This window comes from Uloborus diversus, chromosome 2, assembly GCF_026930045.1.
Source record: "Uloborus diversus isolate 005 chromosome 2, Udiv.v.3.1, whole genome shotgun sequence".
In the NCBI taxonomy this organism is placed as follows: Eukaryota; Metazoa; Arthropoda; class Arachnida; order Araneae; family Uloboridae; genus Uloborus; species Uloborus diversus.
In genome coordinates this window covers 110,184,457-110,201,693 of record NC_072732.1, presented here as the reverse complement: position 1 = coordinate 110,201,693, position 17,237 = coordinate 110,184,457, and the positions used below count along the sequence as shown (strand labels likewise).

The window sequence follows — 17,237 nt, the reverse complement described above, 5'->3', positions numbered from 1 at the left end:
GGCTGAATTTCAAGGTCACACGACCCAGCTGGTTTGAAAGAAGAAATGGACATTTCCCCGTTTTCGGGACAAAGCAAAAAGCAGACGAAAATTTGGAACCTGTAGTTGTTGCACGAGGTTCTCGTGTTCTGAATTGACTAAAGCGCTGAGAAATTTGCCGATTAATGGGAATATTTAAGGGGAAAATGCTGCGCTTTATAAAAACATTATCTTTCGGAAAAATTCTGTTGATGCGAGATGCAACAACTGAGAAAAAAGGACAGAGATCTTTCGGGAAGGGGGGCGGGGTCCGGACCCCATGGACCCCTCCCTTGGCTACGTCCTTGTTTATATGGTGAGCATTTTTTTGTTTTTGTCAAATATCAGGCTAGAGATATCGCAGGTTGAGTTTTTTACTTAAAATTCTGGTAGTTTCTTTAAAACAAATTAATGCAAAATATTATAAATCTATCTATTTTAATGTCTAAAATAAAAACATCATAAAAGCTAAATAAAAGCACAAAAATGCTCAATCCAGAATTTGTTTTGTGATCAGCATTTTAGGAGCCTAAGATATGTACATAGATATATTATCACGATATCTGACTGCACAAAGCAAAAAGAGGCATTAGTTGTGTTCTGAATAGTTTTATTTTATTATTGTAATTAGCAAATGCATATTATATTGATGTTACTGAGTAAGTATTTTATTGTAATGAAGAGAGAGCGAGAGAGTAATCTTTTCATTTAAATTTTCAAAGTTGAAGCTTTTTTTTCTATTTTTTAAGAATATCAGCAAGTTTTGTTTTTTACAACTGAGAAAAACTCTTTTGTTCATTCAGTTTCTTTTAAAATATTATTCACTTGTGAAGCTTCATGGAAAAGATGCAACAATTGCATAAAGATTTCACCTCACATTCATTCATTAATCGAAACATACACCCAAAACCTGTATTTATGCGGTGGATAGGGGACTGCATCAAAAAATTGCATTAAATTTTTTTTCTGAGATTTCTCGAGTAGCTTTAAAAAGTTGTTTTCACAACACAGTTAAAAAATATTTTTTTATGCAGTGGATAGGGACCCGCATAGAAAAAAAGTCTCACATAGAAAATAGCCCAAAAAACTTACTAAATTGTAATATTTAATTGAAATCAAAATAAACCAAGTGAATTTCCCGAATTAGGAAATTTTTGGGTGGTCACCAGTGACTTCCCATCGTCCCACTTGGAAGATAATCCTTTGCACTCATTTTAAAAATAATTTCGTCAATTGAATCTCAATCTGATTAAAATTTTAATATACCATACAAAAAACAATTCGCACAAAAAAAATCGCATAAAAAAGACTGCATAAAAACAGATTTTAGTGTACTATAAAATCACAGTAATGTGACTATAATTTCTTATTGGCGTGTGTAAAAAAGTTGACACTTTAATTTAGTGGAGTTTTTGAAAATATCTTTACATGTAGTGTATTTTCAGTCATGCCATTTATAGTGAAGCCGTATATAGCAAATTTATGGCTATAGCATAATAACTTCAATTCCCTTTCACATTTTACTGCATATTATTTAACTTTTTAAACAAAATTACGGCTAAAATGGAACTTTTTGTTGGTTCTTTCTACTTTGCTATGAGTGAGTGTGACTGTATACTAAAAAAACACTTGTTTTTTTCCAGGCTCTCATTTTCACCAAGCCCATTGCAGTCGCAAAAACTTTAAGCCTTGCAAAATACTTTTATATGTAAAAATACGCAAAATTTTCAGCTCTCATAATCTCTGATATCTTTCTTTTTTGCGAAAATAACGACTCAGGGAAAAATAAGTGCTTTTACAGTATACTTCCAACCAATCTATCCTAACTGTTGCTCTTTTTGCAGAAGTGGTCATGTTTTGAAAATTCCAGAAAACTTGCTCTTATTGGAAGAACATTTGAAAAGACCAGTTAGAACTCATAACATATTGAAAAGAAAGTTGGACATTGTGAGAAAGGTGAAAAAAGATAATGCAAGTAAAAGTGCAGAAAATGGACCATCAGTTGAGATGACAGAAGAACAAAGTAGTTTTACTTTATATGGTAGTGACTCAGTAGCAGTAGATGTTGATGATTTGTCAAAGAAAATTGAATCCATTGTAATTAATGAGAAAAGTGAGGAATTTTCTCTTAATCATTCTTATTTGGAAGGGATTGATCTTACTCTTGCTGATATTATAGTTTTCCCTTCTGGTTTATCACTTATTGGTGAGTACGATACATTTTGATTATTGTAGATAAAAGTACAACCAGTTTCCACTTAAAACCTTAAAGCAACAATATATCCTTTTTTTTTCTTCAATTGTGTTTTGCATTCCTCATGAATTTATGTGTAACATAATGTGAATTGCTTTTCTACTCAACAATATTCTATACCAGTGATGTCCAACTCTTTTTCTGCCCAAGGGCGGCACCGCTTATTAAAATGATTCTCCTGGGTCAGTCTCTCCCCCCCCCCCCCCCAGTTTAATGGCGCAAAATCCTCCCCCAAAATTTTTCTCATCCCTGTTTCCATCTTTTATTTTTAGCTCTCTTTTTTATATCATTCATTTTTTTACAAAAAAAATTTTATTTAGTTTATTTTTTAAAATTTATTCATTATTTATTTAGTTTATTTTTTTTAAATTGATTATTTATTTAGTTCATTTTTTAAAATTTATTATTTATTTATTTATTTATTGTTATTATTTTTACTTCTGTGCTACGCCAATGATACACACACACACTAAATAAATAAATGAAATAAAATATAAACAGAATTAATATAAATTAAAAACAAATCAATAAATAAAATTAAAAAAATACAATAAGTTTTTTTTTAAAAATCCCCCCCCCCCCCCAAAAAAAAAAAAAACTTTGATGGCGCAACTTGCGCCATAATCCCCTCCTGTGGGCACCCCTGTGTCAGAACATATGCAATTTCAAAATACAGTTGAACTCTGTTAATACGATCACATTTAATACAAAATCATGGCTGAGATGAAAATTTTGTTTGGTAAGTTTTGTGTGCTATTTAATTCCATTAAAAAGTTCACAGCATAATACATACATTAAATTGAAATTCTCCCATGAGACGAACAAAAATTCTGACCTCTTTACTTAAAATGTTTGCCATTAAATACTGTAATTTTCTTTTTTTAGAAATTATGCATCATTTTATTGTGTAGTAGAAGTCCCCATTGTGTATTGAGAAGAAAATATTAAACATTTTGGATAGAAAATAAAGCCCATACATTTCTTTGACATTTCAATTTACTTGAAGATGAAACTGTTCATCTTTCATTGTGGATAACAACCTATTCCTCAAATTGTCGATTATCATCTGTCTTTTTCAATACTTTTCCTATAACATTCATTTGTAAGAAAAAAGTGAAATTTTCTGAATGTACTAATAGTTAAATTACAATTTGTGTAATGGTAGTAATATTTAAAAAATATATAAATAGGTAAGTATTTCTTTGCTTTTTTCACAGGATCACTCATTCACGGTTGTTAAGAATAACGGCTAATGCAAACAAATGCATAGATTTTTGACATTCCATATTGACCGAGTTCAACTGCATTTAAAATTTTTCTAAATAACATGAGAAAGTATGAAAAAGGAAAGAAAAATTAAAAACCATAAATTATTATTATCATTACTATGCTTCTTTTGTTAAATGCATATGTTTTTCAGAAACCAATTTCTAAATATTTGGATCCACATTTGTAACGTTGTAACTAATCGTGGTTTTTGCTTTGTTATATTGAATGAAATAACAGGCCACACAGATCAGGCGTTGGCGAGCCGGATTTGATTCATCGGCCATATGTTAAGACACCGCTATTCTATACAGCTTCCCTCTGTAAAGCAATGCTTTTTCTATGAACAGTTATTTTTTCACTTAAGAACGATAAATCTAACATTACGAAAAAGAAGGGGCTGTGTGGTCCCTCTCATAGTTTGCTGTTCAATAAATCGAATAATAACTAATGGAGCTTTCGAGCTTTTCTTAATATGACACTGCTTGAGTGCTTACACACTCATTTAGTCATTAGCTTTGTAGTAGTGTAAATATTGAACCTTATAGCTAGAAAGACAGGAAGGGCCACACCCACAGTGGCCTCTAAAATACATAGATCAGTCAGAAAGTTAGTTGCACTACTTCATAAATATGTTCCGTCAAAGAAATTTTTGATGAATTTCTGTGCTAACATTTCATATATGTACCTTTATCATGTAGCAAAGCAGCTTCCCCTAAGCAAGTTTAATTTTTCTGATAATCAGCCGCAAACATGTCTCAATAGTTGCAAGTAGCGTCCACAATGGAAATGTGTGCAGTGATTCAATTTTGTGGGCAAAAAAGCGCAACTGCACTGAAATTTATAGGCAGAAGCATGAAGTGTATGGAAAAATGCTGTGTCACGTCAAGCTATCGTGAAATGGTGCAACATGTTTGAGAATGGACGCACAGATATCGACGACGCTGAGCGCGAGGGAAGACCAAGTTTAGGTGGGAAATGAAAGATCATCTTCCCTAGCTGCCTTAACCTTTCACCTATCGACTTTGATGTTTTTAGTCCCATTAAATAAGAACTTTCAAAGCGACAATACCATTCTGATGACGAAGTGAAAGCTGTAACCCAATAATGGATATCGGACATTGGACAGGATTTCTTTGCAGAAGGCATCGAAAACTTCTACCAAGCCTCGACAAATGCTTAAATAACGGAGGTGTTTATGTTAAAAAGTAGGTTTTGAATGGGATTTTAAGATAACAATAAAATTATTGTAAAATTTCAATCCTATTTTTGTTTTCTTAAGCAGCGCATCTAATTTTCTGACTGACCCTCGTATTTTACAATAAAACAGAAGAATTTTTCCTTTCTTCTGCTTGTTGTAGCATACGAAAATGCTATTAGTTTATTTATGAAATGCACCATTCTTTCGGTGGTGCTTCAAAGGGATCAGTTAATTTTTCTTGTATGTCCAAAACCGCTATCGTCAAATCCTGTTACCACGAGCTTCCAGAGGCCACACATTTTTTTCATTTTAACCACAAGTCTTATTCGTTGGTAATTTTGTTGTAATGGAACTTAAACAATGTAATAGCAATAAAAATGGGACTGAACAATTATTTCTCTGAAGTGGATATTTCCTTGTATTGGTATTCACTGTAATGAGATTTTACTGTACAACCAAAAATAATTACTTAAGTTATTCATTCTTTTGCTAATGTTCTTGACAGTGTGAGTTTTGTTGTCTTTTTCCAAAATAAGCAGCACACATTCGATATGTGTCTTCTGAAGCAAAAATGCAAAAAACATATTTAAATTTTTTTATAATGTGTGCTTTTGGTTAAATTATTTTTGTTTAAATAGAAAATCCTGCATCCTTTTGCAAGGAAACATCTTCCAAGTGTTTTGAAATGGTATGAGAGACTAAATATGAAGGACAATGTCAAAAAAGCAGTGGTGAAGTCCAAGTTCAATGTGTTGCTTCTAAATGATCCTTGTGACAATGACTCTACCATCTCTATCACAGTTCCATCAATTGATAAGAATAGTTTGTATAAAAGGTTTTGTGCATTTAATTTCATAGCTTGTTTTGAATATTTTTCACTATCCTCATCTCATTAAAATTCCCTTTGCTGTACTTAATTGATTTATTTATGTTCTTTAAAATAAGTGTACTGTGCTTTTAAAAAGTTTAAACTTTAATTGGTGCTCCTTTCTGGTTCCTCATCCTTAGAATTATTTGCATATTTCATGTGATTGTACTTTAATATGCATTCAGGAATTCCTGTTTCTTATTGTAGCCAAAAAATGTTGTTGGTCATGCTCAATATTTTTCTGTGTGAAAGATTGCATCTTGCAAAAATTTTTATTTATTGTCTTTATTTGAACTTAATTGAACTATATTTGCATAATTGTGAAGAAAATTATAATATAATATTCGTTTACAGAGATCCGTCCAATACAAAAATGAAGTGCAAGCATCAGAATCCTGTAAAAATTTTAGCTTTACTTCAGGTATGTCCTACTTTTACAATGAGTTGTTCATCATGAAAAAACTGGCAAATCAAATATTGTAGCAAATATTTGAATTAAATTTTTTAAATTGTATTTAAAGCATAGCTGTTCCACAAGAAGTCACAAAACATCCATTTTGTTTGGCACATAAATTATGTATTGCTTGGATGTTTTGTTGACACCATTTTTGCAAATTAGTGAAGTTACTCCATCAAAATTGTGAAAGAAACATTTCCGTTTTTAAAATATGTAGATACCTCCGTATGAAGCATCTGAAATGGTTTGAGCTTTGTTAAGTAACTTCAATCTGAGATAAATGAGTATTGCATGTTCTCCAAATTATGTTTATTTTATGAAGAAATTCATACTTATTTTCTTTCATACAGTGCTGTAGTTGGGGTGGGAGGGGGGATAAAACTCCTCCATTTCTCCCCTGAATGATGACTGGGCGGGGGGCGTCAATATTTGCTCTTTTATCATAAAAATAATGCTTTTTCCCAAACATTTTCCTCCCTACTGCAGCACTGATTTCATGCAAATTATTTAATTATCCAACTATATTTTTGCACACAATATTTTTTTTAGGTTTAATTAATACAATAATTATTTGTTTGAGAACCATCTATATAGAAAAAATGATTTTCAAAAACATATGTTTTCTTTAGGAAGCAAATATCAAGCCCACATATAGCTTCAATTATTGTTCTCATCTAAATTGGAAAGACTTGCCTGCTGATCTACATCCTCTAAATGGTAAATTTTGTTTTTGAAAATTTCATTCAAATTTTTTTCTTTATCTTTCAAGCAGTACTTTTCATACTAAATGAAACGTAAAGAAGTGGGATATAATGAGACTTTAATTTTTTAAAACTAAAAATAAAGTTTTGTTTTTTAAGTTACAAAATGTAGAACTGAAACTAAAAACAAAGAAAAAATATTTAAACTTACCTGAACTTAATCAAAAATGTATGCATGTGTATATGCTTATTTACTTATTTATATATTACTGCTCAATTTTAAATTCTACACTACCTCAGTCAGTAAAGTATAGAGATATTTACCCCAACTCTAAAAATCTTTCTATGTCATAGCTTATTTTTCCTTTTTGGTCTGTTTTAGATACATAGGTTAACAGCACCAATAACAGACAAGGGTCCAGTATCAGACAGTCATAAATTTGGATTTAAATAATAAGAATTTTAGGGGTAAAGCTGATGTTGCTGTGGCCCATGAATATGGGGCAACTATCTAGTGTTATCAGAATGAATTTTTTGAGCCGATTGGTACAACAAGGCAGTGGTGGAAAGTTATGAGCAGACACCAGAAGTTCAGCTGGTGTTTCATGTTTAATTGAATTAAATAAGACTTTAGGTCTAAAAATAAAGAACTTTTACACATTTTGAAGAGAAAAGGGGATTTTTGTCTGTTACTCATCCCAGGGCTGACCACCCCCCTAAGAGCAAGGGAGCCCCCCCCCCCATAAAAGTAAAAGATACCCCTCAAAACAACCTCCCCCTAAAAATTCCAATGCCGCAATCTGTGTCACAACCCCCCCCCCCCCTGGGTGTGCACCCCTGCTCATTCTTTCCTCATCCTATCTGTTGCTGCACACTCAGATTTTTCGGTGTCTGTTACTGGGGAATCGCACCTTTTTTTGAAATAGAGCAAATAAAAATAGAAATAACTAATTCAGAGGATCCAAAAGTAGCCCAACGTTAGATGAGATGTAGTTACATGAGAGAAAAATAGTTTTAAAATCATAAATACATTTAAAAGCTCAGAAAATTGAGGTAACCTGAGAGCAATGTCTTAAGCATGTCTGTTACTGGTGCCATTAACCTATATGCTTACTTTTTTGTCTATTTTCTGTTAGTATGTTGGTGAGCAATTAAAAAATATATTTCTCTTTTGTTATAGGCGATTTACCTGAAAAGCGTGTCAACAGAAAATGTCAGCAAATTGAAAGTATAGTTACTGCAGTTTTGAAAGTTGCTAAGCAAGGTCAAAAAATCGTTGAATTTTGTGCTGGTGGAGTTAGTATTTGAAAATAGATTTATTAATATTTTAATACCCAGTATGTAATGTTACAAATATATTTGAAAAGTGTTAAATCATTTCTGTTTTTTAATGAAAATGCAAACAATTAGAAAATTGTTGTTTGATGTAACAAATTACACAAACATGCTCTGACAACTCCACCTCTTGATTTGAGTGATGTAACCAGGAGAAATTTTTGAAGGGGAACATTTTAAATTTTAGTATTTATTTATGGTCATAAAAGAAAAATTTCTGAATGTTGGGAGGGGATGATAGAGGATAGAGGGAGTCTGAGCACGTTGGTCTGCTTTTCATTTTTTATCTCATCAAAAAATTAAATGAACAGTTTGGTTTTTTACCATAAGTTTCATAAAATATTTCTTGTTCTCCCAGATTTTTTTTTTTTAAATGTTCAATTCATTAATTCTTTTTAGATTAATTTTTTAACAGAAACTCGTAAAGTGGACAACATGCCCCATGCCCTACGTACGTTGATCTGCATAATGCAAACAGCTTCTTTTACAATTTTAATGATAAATATAATCTAATACTATATCTAACTTATTTTCTTTCATGTTTACAATTAGAAATATTCAGTTTAAAGATTAACATAACGTATTAAATTAAACTAAATATTTAATTCACCACCTTTTACTTCATTCCTATTTTATGCAAGAAGCATCTACATTACCACAAAAATCAGCACAACTTGGGTCTTCACCAACTTCACTGTCGCTATTACTAGACTATTTCTTTTCTAATTCTTTAAAAGTTTTTGTTTTTGTGGTCTTTGTAAAGTGGGCCAACATACTCAGGCTCTTGGTCTGAAAAAGTTGGTATCTTATTTTTATTATTATTATTATTATTATTATTATTATTTTTTGTTTATGACAAAAAATAACAAAACTGTCAATAATCTTGAAGTAAAAGAACAAACTTTAGGAGGAAATTCAATTTATTGCTCCAATCTTGATGAAAGTCGTTAAAAATTAAATAAAGTTGCAAACTTCTGTTAGTTACTCAGCTCTGCTGAAGGAACATTTCCTGACATAACATTTGTTTAATCTAACTGAACAATATGATTTCATTATGAGATTTGTAGAACTATAAGTGTTATTTGTTATTCATGTACCAAAATTAAAAAAAAAATAAAATAATTGAGACCAATCCAACGTGCCATGACTCCCTCTATATCCCTTCCCTCCTGCTAAACTCCTATTTGACTCTGAATATGATAGTTGGATTGTTGATATCAAAACACAAATGATTTATGGGATATTTATGTTGAATAATAATTATCAAGATTTATCAGTACTACATTCTTCATTTAGTTCAACAACTTTCTGCCCTGTCCATAAGTATGATAAAATATACACTGCTTGACAATTGCTAAGGAACAAGTGATTTATGCAAATTCGTGCCTCAGACAGCTGACCAATGGAAATAAATTCAAGATCAGATGGCATGGTAGATCAAGGCTCGTTATCTGCATAAGAAACAGTGCATACAAACTCAAGATTCGTACGAAAATTTATGCTGTTTGGTGTTTAACAAAAATAGGACTGGATGCTGAAAAAGTTTTTTCTCTGAAATTCTGTTTGGTTCTTGAAATATTTAAGAGTAAAATGTCAGCAAGATATCATTTGATTACCTACGACCGTGGACGAGCAGTTGGACGACTGCAAACAGGTCAAAGTGTCACCACTGTAGCTGCTGAATAGAGTGTAACAAAAAGTGTCATCTCGAGGCTAAAGAAGGCTGCTGAAGGTGGAAATGCTTTGCAGAAGCATGCCGGGGGTCGTGGTAGAAACGCCTTCAGAGGATCGCTATGTAGCCCTTGTGGCAAAAATAAACAGAAAATTCACTCCTGGAAGGATAGCTGCAAATTTTACAACCGCTACCGGTGCGCATGTTTCTGCAAGAACTATCTCATGGCGATTAAAAAATGTTGGATTGTATGCACGGAAGCCCGTACGTTGCATCCCACTTCAACCACACCATCGTCGAGAGAGATTATGCCGCTGTAAGGAACATGTTGGTTTGGATTGTCCAAACTGGTCTAGAGTGATGTTCTCTGACAAATCTCGTTTCAGTGTGACAAGTGATTCTGGTCACCAGCTACTGTGGAGAGAGCGCGGAACACGTTATGCACAAAAATTTGTTTGTGAATGTGATCGGTACGGCCCAGGCGTGATGGTGCGGGCAGTCATCATGCACAATGGTGAAACAGCATTTTAAATTTTTGAACGTCGCAAAGGTATTGCAGAGAAGTTATACTGGATTATGTTCATCTTTTTATGGGGGCTGTAGGTCCAGACTTTCTCTTTATGGACGGCAATGCACTGCCGCACAGGAACATTAAAGTATCAGACGGCAATGCAAAGTGAAAACATTCTCTGTATGTAGTGGCCCCCGTTCTCTAACGACTTAAATCCAATTGAACATGCCTGTGAGGGTCTTGGCAGGCGTGTTGCGCAAAGAATCATCCCTCCCAGAACAGTACAAGAACACAAATCCACCTTGAGATAGGAGTGGGAAAATATCCCCCAAGAACTGCTTGATAGTTTAGTGGGGAGTATGGAAAACAGATGCAAAATATGTATTAGTGTCCATGGTAATCACACGTCATACTAAAGTACTCATGTCTCCATCATTTTGACCTAGATCTGTTTTTTGTTGTTGTTTGAAAGTCATCTAAGTAGGATATTTTTTTTAATTTTAAGTTTTTACGTCATTGATGCAGTAATATCTGTACTATTTTGTACTTATAATAAAGGCACATCCTCCCTACTAACTATATACTTAGTTCTGTGTGTTCAATCATTGGCTATTCTTAACTATTCCAGAAAGCGTAATTGTTCCTTAGCAATTGTCAAGCAGTGTATTTGCACATATAAGAGCCTCTCTTTAATAAGGAGAAATGGGGCATGGGGATGATTCAGTATTTTTTTAATTGATCTTTAAACAAATGCAACTCAAGCAACTAATATGATAAATTTCTCTGCTTTATAAACATTGCTCTTTGCATTCCTGTATGACCGAGACCATAATTAAGGAAGCAAAGGGCACTTAAATTACTTAATGCAAATTATATCAAGAATCAAAAACAAAGCCAAGATTAAGATACGTTTATTTCTCCTAGCCAGGGGTCTCTACAAAAGGTCTTTTTTAATATTTACTACCTGAAAAACAAGAATTGCGGTTGGTAAAATAAATTGAAAGTGTTTTTTTTATTGTTATCATTAATATTATTATTTCATAAACTCTATTAGATTTGTCACAATAATACTTTTTATTTTTTAGGGTCATGTGGGATTACTTCTTGCTTATTTCCTGCCATCCTGTCAAGTATGTTGTTTTTATTAGTTTCCATTTTATAACAGTAAAACGTAATTTCTTTGCAATTAACAATATTGCAAGATATGAATTCTGTATTATTTGAGGATGCACTGCCTTTTGAATATCTTAATCAAGTTTTCTTGTCACCTTATGACTCAAAATAAATGCTATGAGTGGCCCTAAAACTTAAAGGCATTGTGGCACACCTGATTCCGTGGGAATGAAAGGTTGATGAATACTCATGAAGACTCATTTTTCTCATACGTAAGTTAATATTTATCTGTAAAATTATCTATCCAATTTTTGACAGGAAAATGGTTGGAATTGAATTTTAAATCTCAGACCCCCAAGAGTTCCTGTTTTTCCTACTTTTTGGAGCTCACTCCTTTTTTTTCCTACTTTTTCCTTTTTTTTTCTATTTTTTCAATTTTTTAGCATAGCACTTCTAATTGTGCATTGATTCTTGTTTTCACTATGCCTCACCAAGAAGTTGAAAGGAAAAAGAAACGAGGAGATAGTGAGCATTTCATTGACTGACTACGGTAACTTCCGGAAGAAACACCGCGACTTTTGCATGTTTAAAAAAGTTAAATTTTCGGAAGTGCTAATTTTTTTTTCTTTTTGCTGATGCAGCGTTTACGATCGACTTTTCTTTTTTTCACCCCGATTTTAAGTCCAACTGTTTTAACAAAACAATTATGAAACAGATACTGAGACATTCTGATACAATTATACATTATCTACTCGTTAATTAGAAGCTTTAATTACAGTAAACAGCCGACTGTTCGAAAAGTGCAGAAAAAGCCTTTACAAATAAAATGGAGCTTGTTTTAAACAAAAAGCAATGTAAAACCTTAAAAGGAACATAAGGAAGTAAAAAATGGAAAACCAGTACAGCGAAATCTGTGTAAGTTGACCACTTGCGGTACACTACTTTAGTGGTCAACTTATAGAGGTTGAATTATGTGATAAGATCTAATCCTGTGTCTGAAAATAGCTGTCAACTTAGACAGGTGGTCAACTTTACAGGTTTTACTGTACTTGTTTTTTTGTTTTTTTTTTAGTACAGAATAAAAGCGACAGATTACTGAAATTTGCAAAAACAAATCACTTGAAAAAAATCTCGGAAACTAACTTTTTTCATACATAAATATGATTATTGTTCCTTCTAGATCATAAACATGATTGTAAAAATAAAATTCACTTTCTTTCCATGCAAAAAGTGTATTTGCAAAAAAAAAAAAAAAAAAAAAAAAAAAGTTGTGAAGCATTCCCGATTTTTTGAGAAAAATGGAAAATTGATTTAAATGCAAGATTTCGTTTTTTTTTTCCTTTAAAAGTAGGGGATAGAGCCACACTAAAATATGTACTGTAAATTCTTTCTTTTGAATCGGTATTTTCTAATTTGGTATACCAATAATGTCGATGAGTTGATCATTGGTTTTATGTCTGCGTTTATTGCAATGCAGTGTTTCTGAACATTTAAAAATTGTTGTGGCAATTATGCCGTTGTGGCATTTCTACCATAAGGATTCCTTATGACGCCTGATCAGGGGAGAGGGGGATATGTACCAACATTTGACAACAGGTGCTCACCCCTCATTTGCAGTTTCATGAACAGTTTCAGAATGAATATTTTTGCTGTATTTTGCAGATTGAGAGAAGCTACATGCCTTCCTTACAAGTTTGTATGCATTGGGAAACATTAGTAACTTATCTTTGTTTTTGATAAAAAAAAAGTTATGTTTACCATGCATGGATTTTTCCTTTTTTTTTCCGTGATAAAAATTTTGGAACAAGAAGGAGGGACATAACTCCTCAAGTCCTCCCCCACCACCCGAATGATATCTAGACCTTCTCTGTTGGATGAAGGGAGTGGAAACAAGGAGGAGGGGGGGAATTATCAAACCAATAAAACTATCCGTTTTGATTGTTTAATTAAAATTAAAACTGGCTCATCATTTTAATTCCAGCCCCACGTTGGGGGGGGGGGGGTCGCAAAAGATGTATACTCTCAATGCAAATTTTATCTTAAAAAAAACAAAAACCACACAAATCTATATAGTAAAGCCCTGATTTTCCAAATCCAAGGAAGGATGAAATTGACCTTCATGAATGACAAACCTGAAACAAAAGTTTATGTTGAATGCAAGAAACCCACACACACAAAAAAAGCCTTTAGTTTATGTTTTTGGTTACTTATTTAGTTTAATTATTTTATTATAATTTTTATGTCCCATATTTAAGAACAAATTTATTTTAGCTTTGCATTTTGATTCTTTTTCCTTTTCTTTAATTTCAAACATATGCCTCTGTTTATGCGAGAATCATGTCAGCTGCTGCTTATTTTTAACTAAAACAAATGTAATATTCACTTTGCTTTTTATATTGTAGTTTATGACACTACAAAAAGCAAATCTGAAGGATCTGAAAGTGTTAGTATTTTCAAATGATAAATGGATGCTCTGGGAGGGATATTTTCGTTTTTGCTAGACAAAACCAATCTTTTTTTTTTTTTTTTTAACGATTTTATTGCTCCAAAATATAAGGGTTTTTTTCTTTCTTTTTTGGGAGGGGGGGGGGGGGGGTACCTATTGCATTTTATTCTTTTACACATAAAAATTCCATTATTGTATTGTTAAAAGGTGTTTCTTTTATTTGAATTTTATTTCATTTTTTGTAGTAAGTATCTTTGTTTTCAATAGTTTATTTTTCTTACTGATGATTATCATACTGTTTCTTTCGTTTGTTTTTGTGTTCGTTTCGTTTACTTTCATTCCATCACTTTAACACTTTAAAAATACTGTTAGTTTATTTTTGAACCCTAGTGTCTTTAACCTCCTTGATTTTGATTTATACTTGATTGAATACAGTTTATTCATTTTTTGGATCATTTTGTATTGTTAAAAAGTGTTTATATATATGTATTTTAACTAGTGTCTTCTAGTGAGTTCCAAACTTTTCTGTTTTCTCACAGGCATGTAGTATATTTCTGGTTATTTACTTTTTATCAACTTAATATTTCTTCTCTTTTTAAAAATATTTTTTCACCTTTTTTATAGTTTTTAAATCATTAAAAGTGCCCCCCTCCCCTTAAATTTTTATCTTAACAAAATTTACTTAAAATAATTTTAAAAGTCTTATTTTTATTTCAAATTATGTTTTATAGTTATTTGTCTTTTCATTAGTAGGTGAATACCAGATTACTTTAACCCTCATCCTGAATTGTTCTCCTTCCTTCAGAAAACATTCCCCCCCCCCCCCCCCCCCCCCCCCCCCCCCCCCCCCATTTTTGTGTTTTTCCTTTTATTCTTGTTTTTGTCTCTGCTCAGTTCTATTAGAAATGTTTCGTGTTACTCTAAATTATTTTTCTGTTTACTCTTTTGGCTTGTTATTCAAAATTTAAAGAACGCCCTAACGTTTGTGTGCTTATTTGAGCAAATTTTTTCCAAATTGTAGAAGTTTTATGTCTTTTAGTCCTTAAACAATTTCTCTTCTTTGGCACTTTTTTCGAATTGAAACAATCATTTGGTGCAGTATAGCTCACTAAGGCTCTTTTGCCAAAAAAAAAAACTAATTTGAATTCTGAAATTTTGAATTCGAGTTATGTTTTTCTCAATCACACCAACTCATTGGAGTTATTGTTTCTAGAAACCGCTTCTGTCCCTTCAAGCCTGCCCCTCCTCCTGGGTGGTTACGTGTGTATAATCGTGTGTAGGCTAGGCTTGTGTGTGTGCGTAGACCTGCGTGTAAGGCACAAAGGCCTGATTGTGTGTGTGTTTCAGTGTGTATGTGTGCCAGTGTGTATGCGTGTCAGTGTGTATGTGTATAAAGGCGTGCAAGAGTGTGTATGTGTGTGTAGGACATGCACACCTCGGATTCCGGGACAGTGGTCAGGACCAGAGGAGCCGCGCCGGTGGGGGGTGGTACTGCAGAGACCCCTGGTCCAAGCAGAAAAAGGAACCTCAACATCAAGGACGGTCAAGTGAGAACAATAAGCAATCGTGATTGCTCAAAAAAAAAAAAAAAAAATCAATCCAAATTACTTTCTCCATGTATAAATTTATATTTATATTACAAGGGCTATAAAAACAAGCATCTAATCTTATTTTTTATTTCGTGTAAAAAACTGACTGATATGAATCAAACGTACTTGCATGAGTCAGCTTTAAACTTTTTTGCGCATGCGAAAGACCTGTCTGCCGCTCATGAAAAATTAAATGACATGCAAAAACCAGATTAAGAAATGTGGAAATGTATTTGTACATTTAACTTAAAAATTGAATGTACAAATACATTTCCATGTTTCTTACCCTGGTTTCTGCATGTTAATAAGGTTATAAAAGAAAAATATTTTTTCCCCTGCCAATAAAATTTATCTTAAACTTGATTGTTTCTCTTTGAAGCGTGTCACCATATTTGTTGTATTTGTATATTATCTTAAATATTCTTTGTATATTATGTTATTAACTTTATTTTTTCTCCTGGAAACGAAATTTACGTTAATATTGGTTTCTCTTGACGGTGTGTAATCATATCTTTTTTTATTCTTTCCTACTTTTTTAAGTTATTTGTTTCTTACTTTTCCTATTTTTGGTTCCTTATTTTCTACTCCCCCCCCCCCAAAAAAAACCACTTTGGGGTCTAAAATCTAAACTAATTAGATCTTTGTCTTCAGTGCAATTTGATGATTATTGTTAGCATTCCTTTTAGAAAAGTTTTAATATTGTTTGTATTAAAACATTGATCAAAATAAATTTTTATAAAGGGGATTTTCATGTTTTATTTATTTATTTATTTATTTTGTCAGACATGCAATTCAGGTTGCAACACTGCTTACTGTATATTATGTGCAAGTACTTCTGCTTGTGAAAAGAAACTAATTATTTAAAAAAATATATATATATCTTTTTTTATGTAGGTGATTTTAATAGAAAATAAAGAATCTTCTATGATGAGAGCAAAAAATAGAGCTGAACAACTGAATCTTAAAAATGTGACATTTTATCAGGTAAATTTTAACTGTTTATATTGTACAATGCAAAATGCTTTTAAAGACTACATTTAGAAAAAAAATAGTTAAAAATAACGTAAATAACACAGAAATCTTAGAAGAAGAAAACTGAAGAAACTTGAAATTTTTCTAATAAATGACATCCCACTTTGATCAGACCTTACTATTTGAATTTTTTGTGATGTTTTTATATATATATATATATATATATATATATATATATATTAGGGTGGTCCTTATTTTCGAAAGTTCATATTTTTTCAAAATTATTTGTAATTTTGTTCAGTTACACCAAAACATTAAAAATACAAAATTTCAGCTCAATCCGATAATATTAACACGTGCCGCATTGGCCTTGAAGTTTCATGCATCTGACTGTCTAACATGCTACGATGAGTCGGCGCCAAGTGCGTTCGAATTCGCTACAAGCGCGACTACAAGTCTCGACAAGTCAATTTTGTTTTTACATATTATTTGTTCAATGCTACATTCGTTTTAGTTTCGTACTTGAAGTGCATAAGAAAAGACGTGCTATATAAGTAATTGATAAAAGTACTGAAATGTCCACTTTGCGGAACAATATTTATCTAGTTGGAGTGATGAAAAATCAAATCTGCGGTAGTAAATTACCATGTAAACGAGATGTTTTGAGTGTACTTTTTTATAACATGAGAGTGGTAAATTTAAATCTTAATGACAGCAGTGCTTTAGTTATTGATGAAGTGGTCGTTTTTTGGAAAAAAGCAAGAATCCCAGTTCAAAACCGTTCAAACTGTATTTCGAAATTAAAATCTTTGTACGATAATGTCAGAAATTTAG

General features: G+C 32.2%; 1 protein-coding gene across 1 annotated transcript in view; it reads left to right on the top strand.

The window, feature by feature from the left end:
• The window catches only part of LOC129216478 (glutathione S-transferase C-terminal domain-containing protein homolog), a 56,585-nt gene that overhangs the window by 26,947 nt on the left and 12,401 nt on the right, over window positions 1-17,237 (top strand). Inside the window, exons 5-12 of the mRNA XM_054850693.1 lie at window positions 1,863-2,224; window positions 4,900-4,979; window positions 5,378-5,574; window positions 5,962-6,028; window positions 6,694-6,781; window positions 7,946-8,061; window positions 11,369-11,413; window positions 16,326-16,415. Of these exons, the coding sequence (XP_054706668.1) occupies window positions 1,863-2,224; window positions 4,900-4,979; window positions 5,378-5,574; window positions 5,962-6,028; window positions 6,694-6,781; window positions 7,946-8,061; window positions 11,369-11,413; window positions 16,326-16,415 (1,045 nt within the window). The remainder of the gene's footprint in view (window positions 1-1,862; window positions 2,225-4,899; window positions 4,980-5,377; window positions 5,575-5,961; window positions 6,029-6,693; window positions 6,782-7,945; window positions 8,062-11,368; window positions 11,414-16,325; window positions 16,416-17,237) is intronic.